The following is a 25,242-nucleotide window of genomic DNA, read 5'->3' as shown; positions in this document are numbered from 1 at the left end:
ATCTAGGCCAAAGATCCCTCCATCGGACAACCCAGGCAACCCAGAAAATGGTTACGAAGGAGATCAAGAAGGAAGTAGAACGAAGCCCTAGATCCCAAATTTGGAAGGCGCGTGAGGCGCGTTCCCTTAGCACTCCCATCTGATTAGGTGCAGTTATTTCGGTATTGGTCTTGCACAGCGCCTATCACTTATTACTACTCACATTTCAAAGTTTTCATCCATTGAGGAGTGCAAATTATGCAGAACATCTGTATACGCTCTTTTAGCACAACCATAAGGTCCATAATGACAAAACCTTGTGTACAAGGAGTAGAAGTTGCATAGCAAGTTCAACTTCTACAATACTACTAGAGAGAAAATCTAAGTGATTCTATATTAAATTTTGTATATGCTTTCACTCGGACTACTTGGTAATTTTACAGTTCCATTCAGCATTTGTTTATATAGAAGATCTACAATCCAGACTTAATACTAGATGAACATAGCCACTAACCAAATGAGTATATAGCTCAACCCACACAATTGCAACTTGCAAAGATCGATCTAAAGTCCTTCCTTTAAATGCACTATTGGTGAGCAGCAGTCCACCATTACAAAAAAAATATAGCCGACGAAGACTAGGACCCAGCTCAAGCTGACCATAAGCATTCCATTGGTAGCAAAGCCAAATTCTTACTCGAGGCTGCCATAACTCATAAGCAAAGCCTTGTGGACATGATACAAGTTATCTAAATGGGCGCGTAATTTTATTTGGTCTGGTAATATTGAGACTCGGAAAATTGTCACTGTTGCTTGGACACAAGTTTGTGCTCCGGAAAAAGAAGGCGGGATTGGTATTCGTAACCTGGCAACTCTTAATTCCGCGGCTGTTTTGAGGTTTGCATGGGACTCTCTCACCTCTTTGACTCAATGGGGTATTTATATGCGGACATGTTACCCTTTATTATCTAGGACCAAAGTGAGTTATCAAAAATCTTCAATTTGGCCAGGTTTCTGTTCTATTGCTCCTCATATTACCCAACATTGTCGTTGGATTATTGGAGATGGTCACTCTTTGTCTTTTTGGAAAGATAAATGGCTTCACGATCCTATTTTGGAAATCTTGGGAGTTTCAGATTGGTCAGTGTTCAGTGATTTATGAGTGGCTGATTTCACCTCTGATCATTCTTAGCAACTTCCTCTTTTTTTCCTACATACCTTTCCAGACTTGTACAGCAAAATTTCTGATATTTGCCTCCCTTTAGACACGGAACCTGATATGCTTATTTGGGAGTCTACAGCCTGTGGAGAGTTATCTTTCTCTGATTGCTATAATTTGCTTCGACGACACTTTATTTTGAGAGATTGGGCTTCTACTATTTGGCGTTCTTTCATTCCTCCGCGGTATTCTTTTTTGGCTTGGAGGATTCTCTTTGATCGCTTGCCTACTGATGATCGGCTGAAAAGAGGTGGGATTCCGGTTGTGTCCATCTGTCAATTATGTAATGCTTCTGCAGAGTCATCTATGCATTTATTTTTACATTGTTCTTTTTCCCAATGACTTTGGGGATGGCTGGCAGCTCAGTTTGGAACCTCACTTCCTATGTGTGGCTCTCTGTTGGATTTCTGGGCTGGTTTTTGTCATAACGCTTTTTCTCCTCAGCTTTATAATTTGTGGTTAGCAGCTGGTTTGCTTGCTTTCATGGAAATCTGGAAGGCGCGAAATAGACTCAGGTTTGATAATCGATCCCCTATTTTTTCTACATTGTGTTGTTCAATTATGGCATGGATTCGACAATTTGGTTCTCTTGTTCCTGGTTACTATAAGGGCGTTCTTGATTCCCAACTATTATCTTCCCTTAGGGTGTGTCCCAAGCCTCGTAAAGCGCCCAAGACTCAACATGTCCTATGGCAACCTCCTCTTTTTCCTTGGGTTAAAGTTAACACCGACGATTTGGCGAAAGGTAATCCTGGTCCTGCAGCTTATGGGGGAGTTTTTCGTGATGCATCTGGGGTTTTTTAGGGAGTTTTTGCCAATCTCTAGGTTGCAATTCATCTTTTTATGCTGAACTTTATGCTGTGATTGTGGCTATTGAAGTTGCTTTCTCTAGAGGTTGGGTTACTCTGTGGTTGGAAAGCAATTATATTAGTGTGATATCGTCTATTTCCTCCAAGTCATTCTCTCCTCCATGGGACTTGAGAGTGAGATGGCAAAACTGCTTGAAGAAAATTCAACGAATGCAATTTCGTAGCACTCATATTTTCAGAGAAGGGAATGCAGCAGCGGACAAGATGGCAAATTTAGGTGTTTCAAGTGACTCGTTTACTTGGTATGCTAGCCCTCCTGCGGAGCTTCACGGGTACTTGCAAGCTCATTTTGAAAAATGGTCGGCATGATGAAGGAAGTTTTTCTGGTTGCCGAGATGATCATGTTGGTTTGTTGTTATTGCTCACGCCTTGTTAGAGGCTTATACTTCTAGGAGGTTGTGCGCAAAGTTAGCTACATGATCAACTGCATGAAGCTGCCAGGGATATTTGGCATTTTTTGGGTGCTAGCCTTTTATCTTCATGGCTGTTTTTTTTTTTCTTCTTTTAGAATTGTACATGAGCGGGAAGTTCCCCATCTCTCCTCTTTCGTTGACTTTTTTCTTCTTTATTTGGTTTTTGTATTTTTTCTCTTTATTAACTAGCCCTTTAACATGTGCGGAAGGTTTTTGTATTTTTTCTCTTTATTAACTAGCCCTTTAACATGTGCTCCGCACATGTGATCGATTGGCTTTTATTTTTTAATTTAAAAATTAAAAAAGTTACAGCAATTTATCTCCTAATTTTGGGTAAGCTTCTCTTTTCTTCATGGGATATATATCTTGAAAAATTTTCAAATATGATATAGTATATTAACTATCTTATCCTCATATAGAAATAATTTATTTGTTAATATTTATATTATGTGAGGGCATATATGGTAGTTCAAAAACTTAACAATTCTCTTAAGAATTGGCTTAATTATATAAGACCATTCCCTTAAGAATTGGCTTAATTATATAAGATAAATTGAATAGGGGGACGGGCGGTGGGTTCCCAGAGTAGGGCAGACCCCTCGCCTTCGGGATTGAGCGTGGGACAAGTTCCCTACATCGTCTGCCTCCGAGGAGCTAATATCGTCTAATCCCTTAATCTTTAAAAAAAAAAAAAAAAATGAGACAACTTGATACTCTCCACTAATGCTTTTGGAAACAATCTTGTATCCGGCTATCAGGAGGAGAAAACTTCTCACAACCTTGCTTTCTTCTCCTCTTTGTTGATCATCTTCTTCCCTATAGTAAGGCTCACAGAGATACAGTAGTGGCGTTTAGGGATGCAAGTAAGAGTAACCCGTTCGATGGTCCATGGATACGGTGGATTGCAGAATGCAGATGTAGTAATCAGTCAATCTCCAAGTTCTGCTTTGTGTGTGCATTCAACTCAGAGCCAAGTCTTTCCATGTAGCCAGCACTCGTGAATAATCTTTTTCTCACTGAAGAAACTCCTCAGTTTTTCAAACACGTCTGACGGTCTGAGGTAAGGAGTTTAAGATATTGGCCGTTCTAATGTCACCATGTTGAAATCAATCTCTTCTCTTTACAAGACCTGTGTGATGACCTTTGTTAACATGATTTTAGTCTACCTAGTCTAGCTAGCATGTTATATTACAGGCCAAGATGTGAATCAAAATCATTATGTCTGAATGTATGAAAAAGAGTTTAATCTAGCTAGCAAAATAACAGGTCAAACATGAAGAAAAAGAACATGCCCTCTATCTGTATATAAATCGTCCCTAGCTGAAAAACTACTCAAATCATACATAATGCAGAATGGCTACCTCAAGTCCTCAACCCTAGCCTTGTCCAATTGAAACAAAATCATCATGGGAATGGGGGAAGAAGTATTAATAGTATCAATGTGCTGGACAGACTAGAAGTATGGATGCAATCAGTATTTTGTTATTGTTCGAATGACAGTAATCAGAAACACAAAACCAAAAATCAAACTTGATTCGGAGAGTTTGTTAGAGACTGAAGCGTAGGTATTTATGCCATTAGGATTTTGATATGTAATATTCCTGCCACTGCCACTGCCACAGTGCAGCCCCCTTGCCAATTATTATCCCTAATTTGATTATGCATGTTGGACACAATTTTCATTCATTTAGTTGTTGTTTTCTTAATTTTATAGTAGGGGATGTCACTTATGTTTCCACTTAAACTCTGTCCTCGCACCGTTATCTGTCACTGTTCTCAACAAATTGTGGTGGATTCCAAAACGCTTACTGTAGAATTGAAAAAAAATTGATACAAGGGTACTGGCTCTCTAGCTTGCAAAAATAAGGAGATTGTTGAGCAGAGTCCTTTTTTCAATAATTATCTCTATGGTAGTACAGTTAAGTCCTAATTCCTAACCATAGTACTGCACCCCCTTGCCATTGTGAATGTTCTCTTGTAAATACCGTGTTTTGGAGCATAATGTAATGATTCGAATTTTCTTACTTTGAGCCTGTCATTTATGTTTCCACGTTAATTCTGTCCCTCTATTTATTCTTATAAGAGTTAGAAGAGATTTTGTAGGTTCAACAAGGCATGGAATTGAGTTAATAGTTAATACAAGGTTACTGGTTCTCTATCTTGCCTCCCTTGGGAGAATGTTCGGCAGACACTTGTTTTGATTACATAGTATTTTGGTAACACAGTTCTAACACATGTTATATGTTGGCAGGATATATAGTGGATGAATCTGGTGTGGCTCTTGTTTTGATCGGACATGGTAGCATTGATCAGGTTTGCCAAAAGAAATGATGCATACACAATTATTATACTTTTTGGTTTGAAAAGCTTTGTGCAGTAAGATTTAGCAAGGGTCGTGAGTCTAGACTCTAGACTTTGCCAACTATTTCATATTTTGATCTACTATTTTATGTAAATGCAATCAATCTTTATTATTACTATAAGCAGTAATTTGGTGCATGTAAAATCATTCTCTGAGCAAACCGAATTCAAAGGAGGTAAAAGAGTTCTTATCAGCTGTAGGGGGTTTAATTTTCTCCTCCCTCTTAAGGCACCACAGTCACAAAACTATCTTTTTTGTTTTCAGAATAAGTTAATGCAGATCCCAGTCACTCATCGTATGAGGCATTAATGAGTTAAATGGTCCATCTCATATGGAAGTAATGAGTTCAACTTCAGATACACTGAAACTTGAGACATTGTCTTCCTCAAAACACAGGACACTAATTTTGATTAGGAGAAGCACATAGATATGGTTTAAAGCATACAAACTGACTCCATTTGTACACATAGAGCCATTTGAAAGATTTCCGTCTTTGCATTTGGACATGAACTTAATGACTTGTTATTCTTCTTCATAGGACAAAGAAGCTGGGGATGATCCAGATATCAAAGGTATCCTCAACGCATGTTGTGGTGTTTAAGGTCTGTGCAGTCTGACCTTTTCTAATTCACTTCTGTGTATCTAGTAATACAACTACGTGGGGTGAAGTGGTGAACGGATTTTTTTTTTTTTTTCTTTTTCCAATTATACACGGTGCTGTGTTAGTTCTGTGTATTTATTTACGTATATTTCAACTTATGGGCTGTAAGTTCTTTGTACTCTGACTCTGACCTTTGCTGCTCTTTTATAGGAAAATCCCATTATATGAAGCTCATTCAATTTCGGATGTGGTACACGTTTCAGCAACATTGCAACATATATAAAAGTCAGTACATGGCTATATGCTTGTTCTCCTAACGCAAGAAGTTCTTGAAGAATGAAGATTACAAGAAAAAGAAAAGTCTTTCACTTTTTTTCAAGGGGATTGGAACCCAGCTTAGTTGGAAGTGAGGTTCGGCCTCAAGCCTGAGTGGGAAAATGACGACTATACTGAAACCTCTCCTCTAAAAAAAGAAACAAAATCAATTCTAGAGTAAGAGAGAACTAACATAAGAAAAAACAAAACAAAGGCTACAGTAGAATATATGGGTGGCCGTACGAAATTTAGATCACCCACAAATGATAGCTGTGACCACTTACCCAATTTTAGGCAAAAAATTGCCCACTTACTCCACCAAGAGTTTTTTAACCTCGTTTACCCAATCCAACAGTATTTGACAGTATTGCCCTCATTTTAATTAAAAAATTACTCTCCTATCATATTCTCTCTTCCTCTCAGACGTCTCTCTCTCTCTCTCTCTCTCTCTCTCTCTCTCTCTCTCTCTCTCTCTCTCTCTCTCTCTCTCTCTCTCTCTCTCTCTCTCTCTCTCTCTCTCTCTCTCTCTCTCTCTCTCTCTCTCTCTCTCTCTCTCTCGACTCCGGCATGGAGTAATATTTCCAGAAGCAGCGGCAAATGGAGGAGGCGCCGATCGAGTGGTTCTGCGTCGCCGGAGAAGGCGCCGATGAAGACCGAAACGGAGGAGGTGTTTTCCGGGTCGGCGATGAGGCCTCGACGGTGATTGCGTGACTCATCGTTTGCGGCGGCGATGGCGAGATGACGGAGGTGGTGGCGTTTGACTGGTGGAGCACGCCAGATCTGAGCAGCAAGTCGAGGTCGCAGAGCTGGTTGGTGACGAACGCGGCGGACATGTCGAGGTCATTCTGCATGTAGAGCTTCCCGCCGGTGAACGACCGGGGCTGAAGCACGAATTGACCTTGATTTGGCTCAGGCGGAGGTCACCTGTTCGTTGGGCCGGACTCGGGCCAGGAAGGCTCAGAATGAGCTTCCGGTGAGCGATGTGGTGGATCTAATGAGCGACGACGAGCCTAAAAACGATGTGGAGGAGTCGAAGGTCACCGAAGACGAATTGAAGAACGGTGTTGTGGAGATGGTTATGGATAATGAGCAAAACGTTGGGTTTGTTGGTAACGAAGATGAGGCAGTAGACACATTATTGGCCCCCAGTAGACTTTGAAATGAGGGACAGGAATCACTATAGTGTGGCTATACAGAGGAGCAGGTTACGATTGTGAGGCAATTGAAGAAGAAGAAGGATTATTGTGAGATTTTGGGGGTGGAGAGAAGTTGTAGTGTTGAAGATGTTCGAAAAGCTTATAGGAAGCTGTCTTTGAAGGTTCATCCGGATAAGAACAAGCAGAAAAATAAATTAAGAAAAAGGGAGAAAAATTTATAAAATAAAAAAGAGAGAACAATTGAAAAAAAAAGTGAAGGGTAAAATAGTAATTTTAAGACCTATTGTGTGAGAATTAGAGAGAATAAAGACTAATATATTTAATTTAAAATTTTTGAACTAAACTGTTTTATGAACTACAGTACATGGAGTAACAAGTATTTAATCCTAAAAATAATATGAAATAGGGCCCTTCTGTAAAGGGAAGTCTTGGTAGGTTCATTACCAGAGAAACAGAAGGTTTGGGTGAATGTTTAGTCAATAAAGAGCACACTAATAGGGAGGAACTGGTTGATGATACCAGAGAGAATGGGAATGGCAATGAAGTTGTGAGGGTGTTATGTGAGATCTTTTGTAATTTTTCTTCGCTGCGCGCAAACTTTACATTTTAATTGAATATTTAGTATTTTTAAAGTATAAGTTTCAGTTATGAATTTGATGAGTTTCAATGATTTTTCTTCATAATGTTTTTATATAAGACTAAAACGTAGAGGGTCGCATTTTAAGTTTTCGTACAGGGCCTCTGAAAAATTTAAGACGGCCTTGGGCCTCATCTTCAGCCCTGCAAGCAAAGTAATCTGAGCCACCACATCAAGATGCAAAGCCGCCGTTGCAAAAACACAACAACATTATTTGTCCTCGCTTTGATGAACCCCTCACTCCACCACTACACAGGAGAGACAGAAGGCAGAAGCCAACCAAGATCCCTCACAGGAGATGATGCCAAACACGCTGATCCGCTAGGCTAGCAAACCCAATTCCATGCACGATCAGTTTTGCGGCTAGGAAAAACCCTAGCAGAGCAAAAAGACGCATTGTATCTTTTATGAGTAGTAAGTAGCTCAATATAGTTGAAACTAGCACAAGAGAGGCAACCAAATTGTTGAAACCCACTTATCTTAAACTTAAAATATTTTAGACCATCTCCAATGGAGTAGTCAAATCCACGTGGAAGCCTTTAACGGTAATAAAAGACATATGAAATCACTCCAACCCATATGCTAAATCTGATGTGGAAATGACCTCTTCACTTGGGCTGTCAAATTTGACAGAACCAAACTCATATGTCTTTTATTATTTTATTATCTCTCTCTCTCTCTCTCTCTCTCTCTTTCTTCCTATCTAGACCGAAACTTTCAGATTCCTAGCCAAATCTCTTCTCTCTAGAGATCGGCTTTCCCATGTCTTCTCTCACAGCTTCTTCTTCTTCATCTATGACCTCACCACTGCACCTTTTCTCTACCATCATCTCCCGAATCGACTCCAACCCTTAGCGTCGTCCAATGGGCATGTCTCACCGCCAACCAAGACCCAGCGATCACCCGCCCATTAATTCACCCCCAAGAAGCACTAATCTTTATGGGCATCTGATGTTTCTCGTCAAAACAATAAAAACAAAACCCAAAAGAAAAGAGGATTAATAAGGAATTAAGAAGGAGAAGTGGCGAAGGAGATGAAGAATGATAAGAAGATGAAGAACTAGAAGGAGAAGAAGTCGAGAAGTAGTAGGAGAGAAGAAAGAGATAAAAGAAAGTCAGATATTTGTAGATAAAATAATTTTAAAAAGAAATAAAACATTGATGTTATTTGACATATCTATTAGAGAAGAAGTTGAACAAAAATAACATTTGCCAAGTCAGCCTTCAAATTCAATTGGGTGTGGCTATTGTCACCCTACCATTTTCTTAGTTCACCTTACAAACACTTGAATTATTGAAAGACTATATTAACCAAGTGCAAAATGACTAATAAGTACACTAATTTTTTAAAATTCAAATATGTAAGAAAAAATAAATATATAAGTAATTAATTAAATACAAAGACTACTTAATTTTTCATTGGATAACATTAATATTTATCTTCTCCACCCAAATTTGAATTTTTTACTATTTTTGGCCTTTTTGTTGCATCCTTATCGTTAATTCGTTATTCAATTCACAAAATTTTTGCAATATTTTTTCTGAACACCGAAAGTAAAAATTTAAAACACGAAGAAAAAAAAAATCAATCTCTTCTTCATAGTTGTAAATTTACTAATCTTTTTACATAGATTGAAATAGAGAACATTGAAATTGAAAGAAAAAATTTTAAAAATGGGAGTAAATCAGATTATGATTTTATTAGGAAACTTTAATAAATTTTAATTTTTTTTATGTGTATAAATTAAATGAGAGATTTTCACTAAAAATATTTATTTTTTAATTGGATATGTCATATAAGGATATTCTTGGAAAGAGAAATGGGTTAAATAAGTAAATTTAATAATTAAAATTAAAATGTAGGGTGTAATGAGCAAGTAGGGTGAACAAAGAAAATGGTATGGAGATGCTCATTTCCTTAAATTTAGTACAATCGAGGGATTTTTCTAGTTGTGAATAAATTCAAATTTAGGACTTCAAATGTGGAAAATAAAAAAATTAAAATATTTACATGGGTCCTTGACCCAAAGCACCAAAATAAGCAAAAATTATCTCACTTACCCTAGCAACAGATTTTGTTCCCACATACACAATTTATCAGCAAATGACCATTTTGCCCCCAATCTAATTAAAGAATTACAGTCACACCACTCTCTCTCTCTCTCTCTCTCTCTCTCTCTCTCTCTCTCTCTCTCTCTCTCTCTCTCTCTCTCTCTCTCCACTCCTCGTCGATAATGCTCTCACCTGCGACAGCCTGAAGACATGCACCTAGCCGCTCAGGCCCGGAGTCCGGTACGTCATGGAGAACCCCTCCTCAGTCCACAGCAACATCGCCGACCTCGTTACTCTTCTCGAGGCATGTAAATCGGCCAATCCTTCGCCGTCGATTCTGTGGGCCTTGCCGGCTTTCTTCGTCGCTGCGTAGAGGCTCGCCGGTTGGTCCGTCCGGTCGGAACCCAAGAACGGGACCTTGTCGTTTAAGCCGTAAACGGAGCACCCAGCACAGACAGAGTGGCGTGACAGGTCCGGATCTTCGAAGCCGGAGACAGCGCCGATGCAAACTTGGCCCACCATGCGGCCTTGTTTCGATGAGAACCGGTCATTCCGATAATGACGACGATGGGGATCCCACAGCTGCATGCCTACACCCAAGATCCAACCTAATTTCTGGTGGGTTTGCTCCAATTTAGTGCCCAGATCCTTTCTGGGTGCCCAAATCATTTTGTTTTATTTTATTTTATTTTAAGTAACGGGACAGAAGGAAAGAAAAAAAAAGTTTTGAATGTCTATTAGGGGTCAATAGACGTTTTAAAATTGATATAATTTTTTTTTCTTTCTTTAATCAGAGTTTTATTTGTCTAATTTTAGGAATATTAGTTCCTATTCCGGCAACCGAAAGTTCTATTGGGGAGGCAATACATGGCTGATAGATGTCTATTGGAGGGCAATACATGGCTGATAGACGTCTATTGAGGGGCAATAGACATCTATTAGAGGGTAATTGACAAGACCCACCCGAATTCCACCCTGGAATCCGAAGTGGCCCTGCGGGACCCACCTTTAAAGGAGATTTACCAAAAATTTCGGCATAACCTCCCTTAAAAATGGATAACCCAAAATCCTGCGGAAAACCAAAATTCACTTCTAATCATCCAACCATAACTCCTGGAGCCACCCTGCTCCCAAATTTAACCAAACCCATCTCAAAGTTAATAACATCATACATAATCTCCAAAAGGTAAAAGTTACTACAATCACCAAAGTTAGGTCATCGACCTCAAATATAATTCATACAAGTTTGGGTCACATATCCCTTAGTAATCAGAGCATTCTAGGATTATAAATAGACAAGGAGTGCAGTAGGTTAAACAGGTAACCTACAGAAGGTGATGGCGGAAGCAGGTGCGGTCACTATGGCTCACACTCGTACACCGAGCAACAATACTGCAATCTGGGCATTTGAAACCGAAGGGCCCAGGGAAAAGTATATAAAAACGTTAGCGTGAGTGGACAAAAATAAATAATTGAAAGAAAAAGGGTTTTATACTTTTCTACATTTATATCCATAAAACTCCCGATGCATGCAATAAATAAGAAAACCCGACTAGCCCCGCTAGTCAAGAACAACAACAAAAGAATATGGGGAAAAATGGGTTCACCATACGGGAATGGAGCCCCTCAGGCTCTACCTACCCTCGACTGCCACTCACACATAGATTGTGCGAGGAGGAGAACTAATAACCTCAACTACCACTCACACATAGATTGTGCGAGGAGGAGAATATCACCTCGACTACCACCCACGTGAGGAGGAGAAAGCTACATCAACTGCCACTCACAAACACAAAGTAAGTGAGGAGGAGACCTGAGCACATGACCCGCGTATGGTGAGGAAGCAGATCGTCGAAAGCCAATAAATCTGTATAGTTCCCCCACATATCTCACGAAATAAGAATCCAAGTGTATAAAGACGTGACCCCACACGCCAAGATCATCTCAAGTTCCAATAAGTAGGGTATAAAGAAGTATAAAGTTTTGCTTCCTCGAATTCTTATTTCGTAAATCTCATAAAAAGCTCAAAGAGCTGACTATAAATATAAAATCAATAGTATAAATTTCCGAATCCGCATAAATCAAAATCCTCAAATCGAGCATAACGAATCTTAATTCAAAAGTTCAAACCAACAAAACATTCAATAATCCAAACCAAAATAAAATGCTCGATAATTAAGTTGATAAATCAATAACTTAAAACTTGCGGAATTTAATTTGCATGCATCAATTAAAATCAAAGGTCCACTCACAATATGCGGTCAATCCTGACGTCGCTCGTGATTCTCCTCGTATGGAGACTCCTCTCGTCCTGTACGAATAACAATCATAAATATATATAATTCACAGGACGGAACTTTAACTTTACGATACTTATAATTGGAAATTCAAAACATCCCCTTCCTAACATCCGACTCCTCAACCCTCTACAACATCCATCCTTAATACTCCAACATTAATCTTTCATCGATGTAATATCTAAAGTGGAACCGAAAGGAATTCGGCGATCGAACTCGCGAAAATCAATAATTAATCAATTAAACTCAATTCGTAATTCCTCCAATTTCCACCAAACTTCATACATTACATTCTACAATCGTTATAGGGTATATGGGATTAAAACTGCAATTAAAACACAGCTCTACGCACCACCACGCGCTACCTACAGTGGCAGCGCGTGGTCCCCACGCACCGGCAACCACTTCCTCAGATGACCACCAAATTCCGGCACTAGCATCTACACAACAGGCCCAACAATTTTCCCAACTACAACATCATCCAATTTTACCTCGAAGTGGTCGAATCAAGCCGGTGAAGGAAAGCCCCGAAACTTCAAGAACCCTAGAAATGAAAAATTGTCAATTCGACCTCTACAATGCAAATTGGAATGAACAACCTTAGGAGAAATAATCTCCATCAAAAACCAAACCTTCGATGTGAATCTGGTGGCCGGAGGTGGCCGGAGGTGGCCGGAATGGCCGGAAATCGGCAAAATCCCAAAACTGCAACCGGAGCAAACCTTGCTTCGATCCGGACTTTCACGGCCAAAACTCCAAAATCCTAGGTCACACTACAAGAGAAAATAGCAAAAGCGAGGAATTTCATTGTGACAACCCAAAATTCGTCGCAAAAACTTAGCAAATACGAGGAAATTTCAGTTGTCGCACATGATCCCATCGGCGACAACCAATTTGTCGCATAAAGTAAGTATTTGCGACAAATTGACAGTTGTCGTCCATTTGACATTATGCGACACCCAATTCCTCACAAAATGTCAATTAGGCGACAATTTCTACCAATTGTCGGTTAATATTTCTGTGACAATTTTAACATCCTTGCAAAAGATTAATTAGGCGACGATTTCTGCCAATTGTCGCTTAATGCTTATGTGACAACTGGATTTTTGTCACTGAAGAATGATTTAGCAACAACTTTTGTGAGTTGTTGGTTAATGTTTATGTGACAACCTTAACTTCCTCGCTGAAAATCAATTGGGCGATAACTTTAACTGGTTGCCGCTTAATGTTTATGTGACAACTTGAACTTCCTTACTAAAAACTAATTAGGCGACAACTTCTACTAGTTATCGCTTAATGTTTATGTGACAACTTTAATGTTCTCGCAAAAGACCAATTAGGTGACAACTTTTACAGGTAGTCGCTTGATGATTAAGTGACAACTTGAACTTCCTCACTGAAACTCAATTAGGCGATGACTTCTACTAGTTATCGCTTAATGTTTATGTGACAACTCTAATGTTCTCGCAAAAGACCAATTAGGCGACGACTTTTACATGTAGTCGCTTGATGATTATGTGACAACTTGAACTTCCTCATTGAAACGCAATTAGGCGACGACTTCTGCGAGTTGTCAGTTAATGTTTATGTGACAACTTTAATGTTCTCGCAAAAGACCAATTAGGTGAGACAACTTTCACAGTTAGTCTCTTGATGATTATGTGACAACTTGAATTTCCTCACTGAAATTTAATTAGGTAACGACTTCTACGAGTTGTCGGTAAATGTTTATGTAACAACTTTACTTTTCTCGCAAAAAGCCAATTAGGCAACGACCTCAACAGGTTGTCACTTATTGTTTATGTGACAACATAGAAGTTGTCGGTTAAAATTTATGTGACAACTGCAATTTTCTTGCAAGAGATGAATTAGGTGACGATTTCTATATGTTGTCACTTAATGTTTGTGTGATAACTTGAACTTTCTCGCTGAAAACTAATTGGACGACGACTTGTATGAGTTTTCGGTTAATTTTTATGTGACAGTTTCAATTTTCTCACAAAAGACCAATTAAGCGATGACTTTTACTACTTGTCGCTTAATGATTATGTGACAACTTTAACTTTCTCACAACCCACTGATATATCATAGAGGAAAATATCTTTTTTTCTGCTGTTTCAGCGAAATTTCTCTAATATCGTCAAATATATGTGCGAAGAGAAAAAATATTAGATATATCATATATCCCAAATATATAATATATCTCCGAGGTGAATTCCCTCATAGAGAGGCAGAAAATGGCCTAATAGAGAGGCAGCTCAATATGTTTGTGAAAAAAACCTCAAGGTGAAATCTCTTAGAGTCAATCTGGGCGAGGTGAAATCCCTTCAAGGTGAATCTAAATGAGGTGAAACCTCTCAATTTTGATTTGGGTGAGAGGAAATTCCATCAAGGTGAACCCGTGTGAGGAGAAATCGCCTCAAAACGAATATGGGTAAGGAGTAATCCCCTTAGGGTGAATATAGGTGAAGATAAATCCTCTCAAGAGAAATCCAGGTAAGGAGAAATCTCCTCAAGACGAATCTGAGTAAGGAGTAATCCTCTTGAGAGAAATCCGGCTAAGGAGAAATCCATCAAAAGAAAGAATATGTAATACCATACTTCTACGAGTTGTCAGTTAATGTTAATGTTTAAGACATTCTTGTAACAAAAAAAAGAAAGAATATGTAATACCAAGGCAAACAGAGAGACTAGTATGTGGTTGATCAAACAGAGAGAGGTAAAGTATTGCTTTTATCAATTTTCCTAGCAATAATCAATTGGATAGTGTAATTAACAAGTTTGTGGAAATTAAAGAATAATCTCATGACTAAGAGACAAAAGAAAATAGGTCTATTACATCACATCTTTTAAGGGTAAAATCTCCCTATATCTTTATTTTAAACTTTTAGATTTGTATATTGCTATGTTTCTACTTTTGAATTAACTTAGAAATCAGAGCCTTATAGAGAGTGTCAAACTAGTGTCTTAATAGTTATCATTTTTTTTTAACAGAATAAGATTTATAAAATAAGACTTTTACTAGAAATACACCCTTACTTAAAGCCTTAAACTACCATACTACAATCTATATGTCACAAACTCGCTCTCATATGAAATTTTTTGAATAATACCCAGCGGCGGTGGTATCTTCCGGAGTCTAAAATTGTAAATTTTAAACCCTAAATAATACAAAATATAGAGATTTTGAATGAAAATTATTTAAAAAAAATGCGCCATCTGATTGAAAAAAAGGCGCAATCCATCAAAAGACCGGTTTTTTTTTTTATCAGAAAATAAAAAATAATAAATACATAGAAATTATAGAATAAAAACCTAGTTAATTACGACCCCACGCCCTAAATCTATAGAGAGAGGCTGGCAGCCGTATTCTTCTCTACCTCCCAGACAACTTCTTTCTTGTCATCACCAAGTCACCAACCTAACCTCCGCCCCCAATCTTTCGTCATGAGTAGATGGCGATGATGCCAAGACAGCGGAGGGGATGCCGCTGTCACGCTCCTCATTCTCTGAAATGGCTCGCCGAAAGTTTCAGCCTTCGTCGCTGCTGTCCGCTGCGGAAACTACCGGACCGGGTTTGGTGCGATCCACTCCGTTGTCTCGGCGTTTGTCGCCATCTACACTGAGCCGTTTTCACTCAAACCGAGCAAGCTCCTCCCATCACATCACGAAGAAAAATAATGGTGAATCTCCTTCTTCGGGTTTAATTTGGCTTTCTATTGTTTAATTATACCCTTCATTGACATCTCACATCTGTTTCATCTGTTCGACTTTGGCCTGATTTTTAATGGCCTAGTAGTAGTAATCTTGCTAGCTGTTACTTTTACTGCCTTTCTGGGCAAAGCAAAATCAGTAGCAAGTAATCATGATCACTGAGCTTTTATTTGTATTTTTAGTTATCTTTTGGCAATCAAATCCTACAGAATTTTGCTTTCTTCACTCTAATGATTGAGCTTTGATTTTACTATGTTGCTGATTGTATTTTAGAGAAATGAAGAGCTGATATGGCTGGAGGAATTCTTATTGAAGTAGCATGTTTAACATTGACTATTGTTAAACTAACTTTCCCTCGTGTCATTGTTCTCCAACTCAAAGTTACTACTGTAAGAGTTCTTTTCATCTATTAGAGTTTTCTTTTCTGTCACTAACTTTGATCAAAGACAGATATTGCTTAATGCCAAGTTAACCCCACAAGATAAATTAGTTGGTGCAGTAGAAGTAACTATTGATTTGAATAGTTATTTCAACTGAGATGAAGGACTAGTTTTCTCCTTCTCTCTTTCTTTACAACCTCTGTTATATTCTTTTCTACTTTCTACTGTATTGTGTGTATGTGTATTTGGTGTGTTGGTTTTGTCTTGGATTGCATCTTATTTGGGCGCTGATTGAATTTTGCAGGTTTCTATATTATCGATCACATTCTATCTCTTGTTCTATTCCTACCTAAAGGACAAGTTGAATAAGATGGAGGACTCAAGGTGAGTCTAATCTAGAGGCACAGTGGACAACAGGATCCTAATCATAGTGGGACAGTCTAGTCATGGAGGAAGATTAGAAGCAAGAAGAAGATGAATGATCTGGTAGATGTAGTGGCTAGTAGCAGTATTTTTCAAGAACCATTTAGATAGTTACCCTTTTTATATGTATAAGATCCGCCTTGCATAGTGTATGAACCTCTTATGCATTTTATAATATAAAGCATATTTGTTGTGCTTCAGGTTTCTATTCAATTTCATATCCAAATTAGCTAATAGATATCAATTTTCACTTTGGGTTGTCGCCGATATCATTTGTCAATGTTGACGTAAAAAATATAAATTTCTCACTAAATTGAAAATGCAACAACTTTGTGTTGTCACAATCAGTTGTCACCTAATGTGTTTTACTGAATTTTAAAAGTGATGAAATTACACGGTTGTCGCTTTTTCAATATGCGACACAATTGGTTCCTTGATGAAATTATATGAGACAAACAAGGAGTCTCGCATATAATTTTATGCAACAAATGTATATGTGTAACATATTAATATATGCAACAAAAATGAAACGTCACAGTTATTTTTTGCAACAAAAATAAACCTCGCATATAAATTTTTGGTCAAAAATACAAGCCTTGCAAGTAGAATATGCGATGTAAATGAAGCCTCGTATATTAGAAATTGTAACAAACATGAAGTCTCGCGTATAGCATTCTATAACACACTTATGTGTCTCGCAAGATGTCATATGTGAGGAACGACTTATGTCGTTTATTGAAAATGTGACAAACATACAAGCCCCGCATATGGAATATGCAATGTAAACGAAGCCTCGTATATTAAAAATAGTAACAAATATAAAGTCTCGCATATAGTATTTTGTAACACACTAGTGTGTCTCACAATTTGTGATATGTGAGGAACCAATTGTGTCGCATATTGAAAAAGCGACAACCGTGTAATTTTGTCGCTTTTGACAATCAGTAAAACACATAAGGCGACAACTAGTTATGACAACCCAAAGTCGTCGCATTTTCAATTGAACGAGGAATTTAGACTTTTTACAACAACTTTGAGTTGTCGCCGATGTGGTGATCGGTTGCACGCCGGATGGTGGCCGGAAAGTGAAGAATCGAAGGGGAAGAGAAGAACCCGAAGGGAAAAGGAGAAGAATCGGAGGAGAGGAGAGAGAAAGAGGGGTGGGTTTCCGGTTTTGGAAACCTACCCGGGTAACTTTCCATATATATTCAAATTTTACCATGAACAGTAATTTTCGTAATTCACTCATAACTTTTGCATACGAACTCCGATTTTTACGTACCACATATGCACGCACTCGGTTTAACGCCCTCTACAACTTTCATGAAGGAAATTTTCTCAAATTATTAACTCATAAAAAGTCAATTTTTAACCACCCCCTAAACGTTAAAATTATAACTGCGAACGGTAACCATAAGGAATTTCATGCAACTCAGTAAAAAGGGTATCTCAGATATGGGGTGTAACAGTAATAGACGTCTATTGGGGGGTAATAGATTCTATTAGGGGCAATAAACATTTCCGGTGAGGTTTTCAGAAAAGTCTGGTGGGCGGCGGCCGGTGACCAGAATCTGGCTGCCGGTGACCGGAATCCGGAGACCAGTGACCGGAATCTGACGGCCGGTGACCGGAACCCGGCTAAAGTTGGCCTGATTCCTGCGGCCGGTGACCAATTTCAATGACCGGGCACCGGCGAAGTCTCCTATGGTTTCTCTCTCTTCCATTTTCTCTCTCTCTCTCTCTAAGTAACAAATGGGTGAGGGTAAAATGGTATTAAAAAAAAAAATTTAAAAAAAAATCTTAATGGGGTATTAGGGAAGACCTTCTTAGAGTGTTTTGGAAGAGAGAATTAAAAAAACTTAATGGGATATGTGAAAAAAAAAATATCTAAAAATGGAGTAAATTTATACTCAATTTCATTGACACTTTTATATAAATATTTTTAACCCCTAAATTTACAAACCAACACTTGTGCGAAACGGGGATGGTGTGCGCGTCTGTACGAGGACCAACTCAACGGCTCTTGAATTAGCCTTCTTTTTTTTCTTTAGTAATGTTTGAACTGAATTAGCTTTCTAGTTTCACTTTCTGGCCAAGTTAGTTTCAGTATTCTATTTATTTATCATGCATGAATGAATGACTGCATGTGAGATTAAATAAGAGTGGCACACCAATTGACAGATGAGACCTCACCTCCCCATGCCAGGTTTGGGAAGCCAAAAATATAATACAAATTCCGAGGTCTGAAACTTACCAGAGAAGACGAGGAATCTGAATAACAATGACAATATAATACAAGTCTTTTTATACGATCCGGATCCGGATCCTCTCCTTGGCTGGGCTTCATACTTGGTTATCCTTGACTTCAATTATTGTCCATTGATTTCAAATCCAAAGGTCATTAACTAGGATCAAAGTATCAAACTTTTAAAAACCCAATAAAATTAATAGAAAATTACACAGTAGCACCTGACCAAATATATAAACACAGAAAACCCACCTTCAATTTATTTTATACAAATAAGGACACAAGCTCAGGTCCAAAACCAAATGTAACTGGGCCTGGCTTCAAATTATGTTACAAAATGACTAAAATGTTCAGTTTTTATTAAAATTTACGCTTATGCCACTGCCACAATCCAACGACCTAAGCCTGAAATCCCAAAACACAAAACGCAAAAAAGCCCAAACGTGAATTTCTCTCCAGCGACGGATCTGGCTTGAAGCAGTAGCACTGCAAAATCTTCAGTAGCACTCAGCTTGATTCCGGAATCGACCTGCGCCTCTGACTCCAATCTGAATCGCGCCGGCGGAGACGATGCGCTCACCATTCACGAAGACGACGGTGACGGATCTAGCTTGAATCTCTGAAGCAGTAGCACTGCAAAAAAATCTCCAGTAGCACTCAAATTGATTCCGGAATCGACCTTCGCCTCTTATTCTAATCTGAATCGCGCCGGCGATGACGATGCGCTCACCATTCACGAAGACGACGGCGACGATCTGATGGGCTTCGTGACCGTGAATTCCGGTCAGTACCGCTTTTCTAATTTCGAGTTTCTTGGGGTTTTCGCTTAATTATCTGAGTATTGTAAGATTAGTTATTTCTTGGAAATGAATCGAAGTTAATTTGACAATTTACTGGCACCGACTTGAGAAAATTTTCTAGATTCCTTTCAGTTAGGGTTTAAAGATTTCTGGTCTAATTGTTGTTTTCATAGTTGACGGTAGTTTCAGTTGGTTCTTGGATGTGGAAATCACTATGGCTAATTATACAATTGACTGACATAACCTTGAAAATTTTCAGAAAACGTTAAGGATTGTGCCGTTTGAAGCAGTAGCACTCAGTTTGGAGTGTGGGGAAGCAGTAGCACTCAGTTTGGAGTGTTGGGAAGCAGTAGCACTCAGGGGAAGCAGTAGCACTCAGTCAGAAACCCTAAAATCTCTGACGGATCCAAAACGCACTGCAAGAGATCCGAAGCAGTAGCACTCTGCTTGAATCTGGCTCCAATGGAGGTTGATAAGGTAAGCTCTTACTCAAATTTTGCTGCCTTAATTTATGTGTCTTCGAAAGTAGCAGTAGAATCGATTGAAATCAGTTCTTGAAATAATGGATTATAAAGAATCAAAGCTTTAGTACAAACTAGTCACAGGATTTTGCTTCAGTTTTTGTAATATTGTTTCATTGGGCTGCCGTTGATTTGTTGTCCTTGGATGTTTAATTTCATCTTTTAAGGATGTATCTGTCAAACAATATTCTGTCAATAACTTAGATGTAATTTGTTATAAAATAGAAAATTACACAGTGCATATAACTACGATATGTGCTACTGTGTTCAATTGAAGTTTGTTTCTGCAGTGCATTATTGCCATGTGCTACTGTGTGCAGTTTATATGAAGTTTGTTTCTGCAGTGCATTATTGCTATGTGCTACTGTGTTAAATTGAAGTTTGTTTCTGCTGTTCATTATTGCTATGTGCTACTGTGTTTATTTGAAGTTTATTTCTGCAGTGCATTATTGCTATGTGCTACTGTGTTTATTTGAAGTTTATTTCTGCTGTTCATTATTGCTATGTGCTACTGTGTTAAATTGAAGTTTGTTTCTGCAGTGCATTATTGCTATGTGCTACTGTGTTAAATTGAAGTTTGTTTCTGCTGTTCATTATTGCTATGTGCTACTGTGTTAAATTGAAGTTTGTTTCTGCAGTGCATTATTGCTATGTGCTACTGTGTTTATTTGAAGTTTATTTCTGCTGTTCATTATTGCTATGTGCTACTGTGTTTATTTGAAGTTTCTTTCTGCAGTGCATTATTGCTATGTGCTACTGTGTTTATTTGAAGTTTATTTCTGCTGTTCATTATTGCTATGTGCTACTGTGTTAAATTGAAGTTTGTTTCTGCAGTGCATTATTGCTATGTGCTACTGTGTTTATTTGAAGTTTATTTCTGCAGTGCATTATTGCTATGTGCTACTGTGTTTATTTGAAGTTTATTTCTGCTGTTCATTATTGCTATGTGCTACTGTGTTAAATTGAAGTTTGTTTCTGCTGTTTATTATTGCTATGTGCTACTGTGTTAAATTGAAGTTTGTTTCTGCAGTGCATTATTGCTATGTGCTACTGTGTTAAATTGAAGTTTGTTTCTGCAGTGCATTATTGCTATGTGCTACTGTGTTTATTTGAAGTTTCTTTCTGCAGTGCATTATTGCTATGTGCTACTGTGTTTATTTGAAGTTTATTTCTGCTGTTCATTATTGCTATGTGCTACTGTGTTAAATTGAAGTTTGTTTCTGCTGTTTATTATTGCTATGTGCTACTGTGTTTATTTGAAGTTTATTTCTGCTGTTTATTATTGCTATGTGCTACTGTGTTCAATTGAAGTTTCTTTGTGCAGTTTATTTTATGTGCTACTGTGTGCAGTTTCTTGTATTTGTGAAATTTATTTGAAGGTTTTGGTTTTTTGTTAATCAAAGGTTTTGTAGTTTACTTTGTTTATAATTCAAATTGGCTACTCTGTGTAGGTGCAAAAGGGTGATGATACAAGGAATAATCACACAAAACCAGTGAGAAGAAAAGCTCTGGCATGTAGGATAAAGTTTCCAAGCACTAGAGTAAAGAGACAAAAGCATAAAGAAGTGGAACAAGATAGGGAAGAAGAGGAGGATGAAGAAAATGAGGAAGCTGAGGATGAAAAAGACAAAGAAGAACAAGACGGGGTAGAACCGGATAATGAAGAAGAGGAGGAGGAAGAAGAAAAGAATGATGGAGCAAGGAACAGTGGCAAAGACCAGAAACAATCATATTGCCAATACAGGTGCAATATGATTGCCTTCCATGATGTGCTTCATAAAGTGTATGAGCAGCTCAATCGTGAAGAAAAGATGAGATTGAAAGCTGAGTTGAAGAAGACGCCATTTTGGAACTTGATTGAAGCTTATGACAAGGGATTGATGACTAAGAACACAACTGCAAAATCAGATCGAGAGATGCATAGGTTAGTGCAATGCTACAAGCCGGCTTTGAAGAAATTTAAGTTTGGAAACAAGTTGGCAGAAATAAGTGTATCGGATGTGCACTACATTTTGGGTTTGCCAAACCAAAAATCAGCTCTCACGGTGCCAAACCCAATAGATGATCCTAAGAAGCCGACTGATCATCCTCTTGTTCAAAGGTTCTTTGCAAATGACCGAAGGATAAAAAAAGCAAGAATCATGAGCTGTATTGATGAGCAGTTAAGGGAAAAAGCTCCTGGCTGGATAGAGAACATGACAAAGTTGCTGCTACTGCATCTGTTCATCACACTACTATTTGCAAGCTCGGGGTCTACCTTAGGATGGAGCTTTGTGAAATGCATCACTGATATTGAGACAATGAGGAGATATAACTGGGCAAGAGCTGTTAGAGACTATTTGTTATTGTGTTTGCAAGCTGCCACAACGGGAAAAGCAAGGCAAATCAGTGGGTGTGTAGCATTAATCCCGGTAAGTCACTACTGCTACTGCTACTCCTATTGCTACTGTATAGTTAAATTATGTGTTACTTATATCTGTTTTGTTTTTGTTATAGTATTGGATATGCGAGAGGAGTACTATGCTTGTTGAAATTAAAGGCAGAGAAGCAATGACTCCAGGGTGCGTCAAGTGGAGTCTCCCTCAATTCACAAAAGAATTGCAGAAAATGCAAGTTGATGACATAGAGGTGATGGATACGCTACTGTCTGCTACTATGTATGGTTATGATACTGTGCAATATGCTACTAACTTGAAAAATATTTTATTGCAGATTGATAATGCAGTTGCCGACAACAATAGAAGCAAACATGGCAAGGAAAACAGTGACGATGACTTTGAGAACCCTCCATCAAAGCATGCTGCTACTGCACAGGCAAAGGGGCAGAAAAGACAAAGAGAAGAAAAGAAGGCCACAGTAGCTGCCAAAAAACCAGCCAAAAAGCGGGTGGCCGAAAAGAGAGCAAAAAGTAAAGAAAATAAGATCTCGAATGAGGGTGCTACTGCACCAGCTGAAAAGGAAAAACGTAGAAATGAAGAAGAGACAGCTGATAATGAATCAGAAGGTTTCGAAGATGAACATGAAGACATGACATTAAGAGATTGGGTAACTACAATGAAAAATTACATTTATAGCAGCTACGTGTACATTTTTACTAAAATCATCTTTGCTTTGTTTTTTAGGTGGATATGAACAGCATGAATTTTGCGAAAAAGATTGACGAGAATAAAGGAGAGGAAGGAATGCAAACAAAAACCACAAGTGGAGTAAATGTCAATGACATGGATTTGGGTGCAACTGAGGAAGAAGAGGTAAATAAATTTAAGTTTCTCGGTTTATGCAGATTTCTTTTGGTCTACTTCACTTTGGATCTTTACCTTGTTTTGATGTAATTTGATTGGTAATAATGTGATACTGCATTATTTTCTAATTTTTTTGAATTATCATTTTCTTTTGGTTAAGGATGCTGCGGATGGTATTAGAGATGACTTTAGCTTTGACACTGGATTTGGGGGGCAGGAAAATGAAACAAACTTTGTCGATCAGGATCGGGATGGAACTGAAGGAGCAGAACCAGATCAAATGCAAAGGAATGAAAAAGCTGCTACTGAGGTCGATCATGATCGGGATGGAACTGACGGAGGAGAACCAGATCAAATGGAAAGGAATGAAAAAGCTGCTACTGAGGTCGATCAGAATCGGGATGGAACTGAAGGAGGAGAACCAGATCGAATGGAAAGGAATAGAAAAGCTGCTACTGAGGCTGATGATGTTGAAAGGAACAGAAAAGCTGCTACTGAGGCCGATGCAAATTTTATGGATCAAACCCTGAAAAGTATTATAGAAGAGATTGTGAATGAAGCTGCAAGGAAAGAAAAAGCTGCTACTGAGGCCAATGAAGCTGCAAGGAAAGAAAAAGCTGCTACTGAGGCTGGTGCAAATATTGCTGATCAAATCTTGCACAACATTGTAGAAGAGATTGTGAATGAAGAGTACAAGAGCAGGTATGATTTGCATTTATATGGTATGATTGTGAATGAACAGATTTGTATGTATCTCTATTATTTTATTATTAAGCTTATTTTTTGTTTTATATGGTTTGCATTTATATTGATTCATGTTGTGTGGATTGCAATGCTGGTTGTTTTGATGTTGGAATATAGAAAGTTCATAATTGGGTGAGGTTGTATGCTACTGTGTGCAGGAATGATCCAGTTTGGTTCGATGAATGGGAAGCCTTGTTGCAAAGTGAGTACGATGAATTTGGCTATCCAAGCACTGATGAAGAGCAGATCAATACAGTGGAGCATTGGCAAGATGTAGCAATGCTGAAACAAGATATGGCGGGAAGTGCTATCGAGAGCTGCAAAAGGAAGCAAGCTTATATAGAGAGATTGTGGGATGAAAAAGAAGAAGTGTCAAAAAAATACAAAAAGTTGAAGACAAAGTTGAAGAAGAAGCAAGAAGAGCTTAGAAAATGGAGAAACAAATGCAAACAACTAATGATGATAGTGCAAAGGGTAGAAAAAGATGAAGAGGCCAATGAAGATGTTGCTGCTACTGCTGCTCCTGCTGCTCCTCCTGCTGTTGCTGCTCCTGCTGCTGTTCCCGCTCATGCTACTGCTCCTGCTACTGTTCCTGCTCATTCTACTGCTCCTGCTCATGCTACTGCTCCATCAAATGAACCAAGGACACGATCAGCGATAAAGAGAATCAAAGAAAGAACCGATCGGAAAGAGAAGCAACTAGAAGGTTTTGAGGTGCAGAAACCATCGAAGAAACAGAGGAAGAAGAGCAATTAAAGGACTTAACAAACATATTAGTAGTCTATTTTGGTGCACCAATCGTATGGGATTCGGTGTTAAGTCAGTCATCCAAATTAGTATATATTTGTAGATTTGGTGTTGGTATATATTTGTATATATTTTCATTTTTTGTGTATAATCGTATGGGATTCGGTGTTAGTATATATTTTCATGTGCAGAAGATAGGGATATGTTTGTAGATTTGCTATTGCCTATCATTTTTTGATCTTTCAACAAGTAGGATGGGAAGGGGATCAAAATCTTGAATTGCAAAGGTTCTTAAAAGGTTGAAATTGATTCAGATTTTCTAAGCCAAACCAAAATTTAATGTTAGGTTGGTGTGATATTTTCTTGGGGAATTGTAATGTTGGAAGGCATTTGATTGTGGTTTTCGGGTTTGGTGACCAAACATAAAATGAAAAAGATTGAATATACACGGAGGCAGAAGATTGAACATAAAACAAGGCAGCGTGCCGCTGCACCGCCAACAGGCCCTGCTACTACACAAAC

The 25,242-nt window shown here is 38.4% G+C and overlaps 1 protein-coding gene and 1 long non-coding RNA gene across 2 annotated transcripts; both read left to right on the top strand.

Moving 5' to 3' along the window:
* Positions 1-15,239: 15,239 nt before the first annotated feature.
* On the top strand, positions 15,240-16,631 carry LOC112200442. The gene is made up of 2 exons (XR_002936311.2): positions 15,240-15,584; positions 16,300-16,631. It is a non-coding gene; the product is annotated as an uncharacterized LOC112200442 (long non-coding RNA).
* Positions 16,632-19,762: 3,131 nt separating this feature from the next.
* Positions 19,763-24,729, top strand: LOC112199451 (actin cytoskeleton-regulatory complex protein pan1-like). Its single transcript, XM_024340470.2, has 7 exons — positions 19,763-19,943; positions 21,439-22,398; positions 22,484-22,615; positions 22,700-23,032; positions 23,110-23,238; positions 23,390-23,931; positions 24,132-24,729. Exons 1-7 carry the CDS (start codon positions 19,929-19,931, stop codon positions 24,727-24,729), a joined length of 2,709 nt encoding a protein of 902 aa, XP_024196238.1. The 5' UTR covers positions 19,763-19,928.
* Positions 24,730-25,242: the final 513 nt, after the last annotated feature.

Source organism: Rosa chinensis, chromosome 4 (genome assembly GCF_002994745.2).
Source record: "Rosa chinensis cultivar Old Blush chromosome 4, RchiOBHm-V2, whole genome shotgun sequence".
Taxonomy (NCBI): domain Eukaryota; kingdom Viridiplantae; phylum Streptophyta; class Magnoliopsida; order Rosales; family Rosaceae; genus Rosa; species Rosa chinensis.
The sequence above is the reverse complement of the archived record's forward strand: the minus strand, read 5'-3'. Positions and strand labels throughout refer to the sequence as shown.

Bases quoted from the DNA above. Each gene is read 5' to 3' on its own strand.
- LOC112199451 (XM_024340470.2), top strand. The intron at 22,399-22,483 runs GTAAGTCACTAC...TTTTTGTTATAG, and splicing joins GGTGTGTAGCATTAATCCCG to TATTGGATATGCGAGAGGAG. The intron at 23,932-24,131 runs GTATGATTTGCA...TACTGTGTGCAG, and splicing joins AATGAAGAGTACAAGAGCAG to GAATGATCCAGTTTGGTTCG.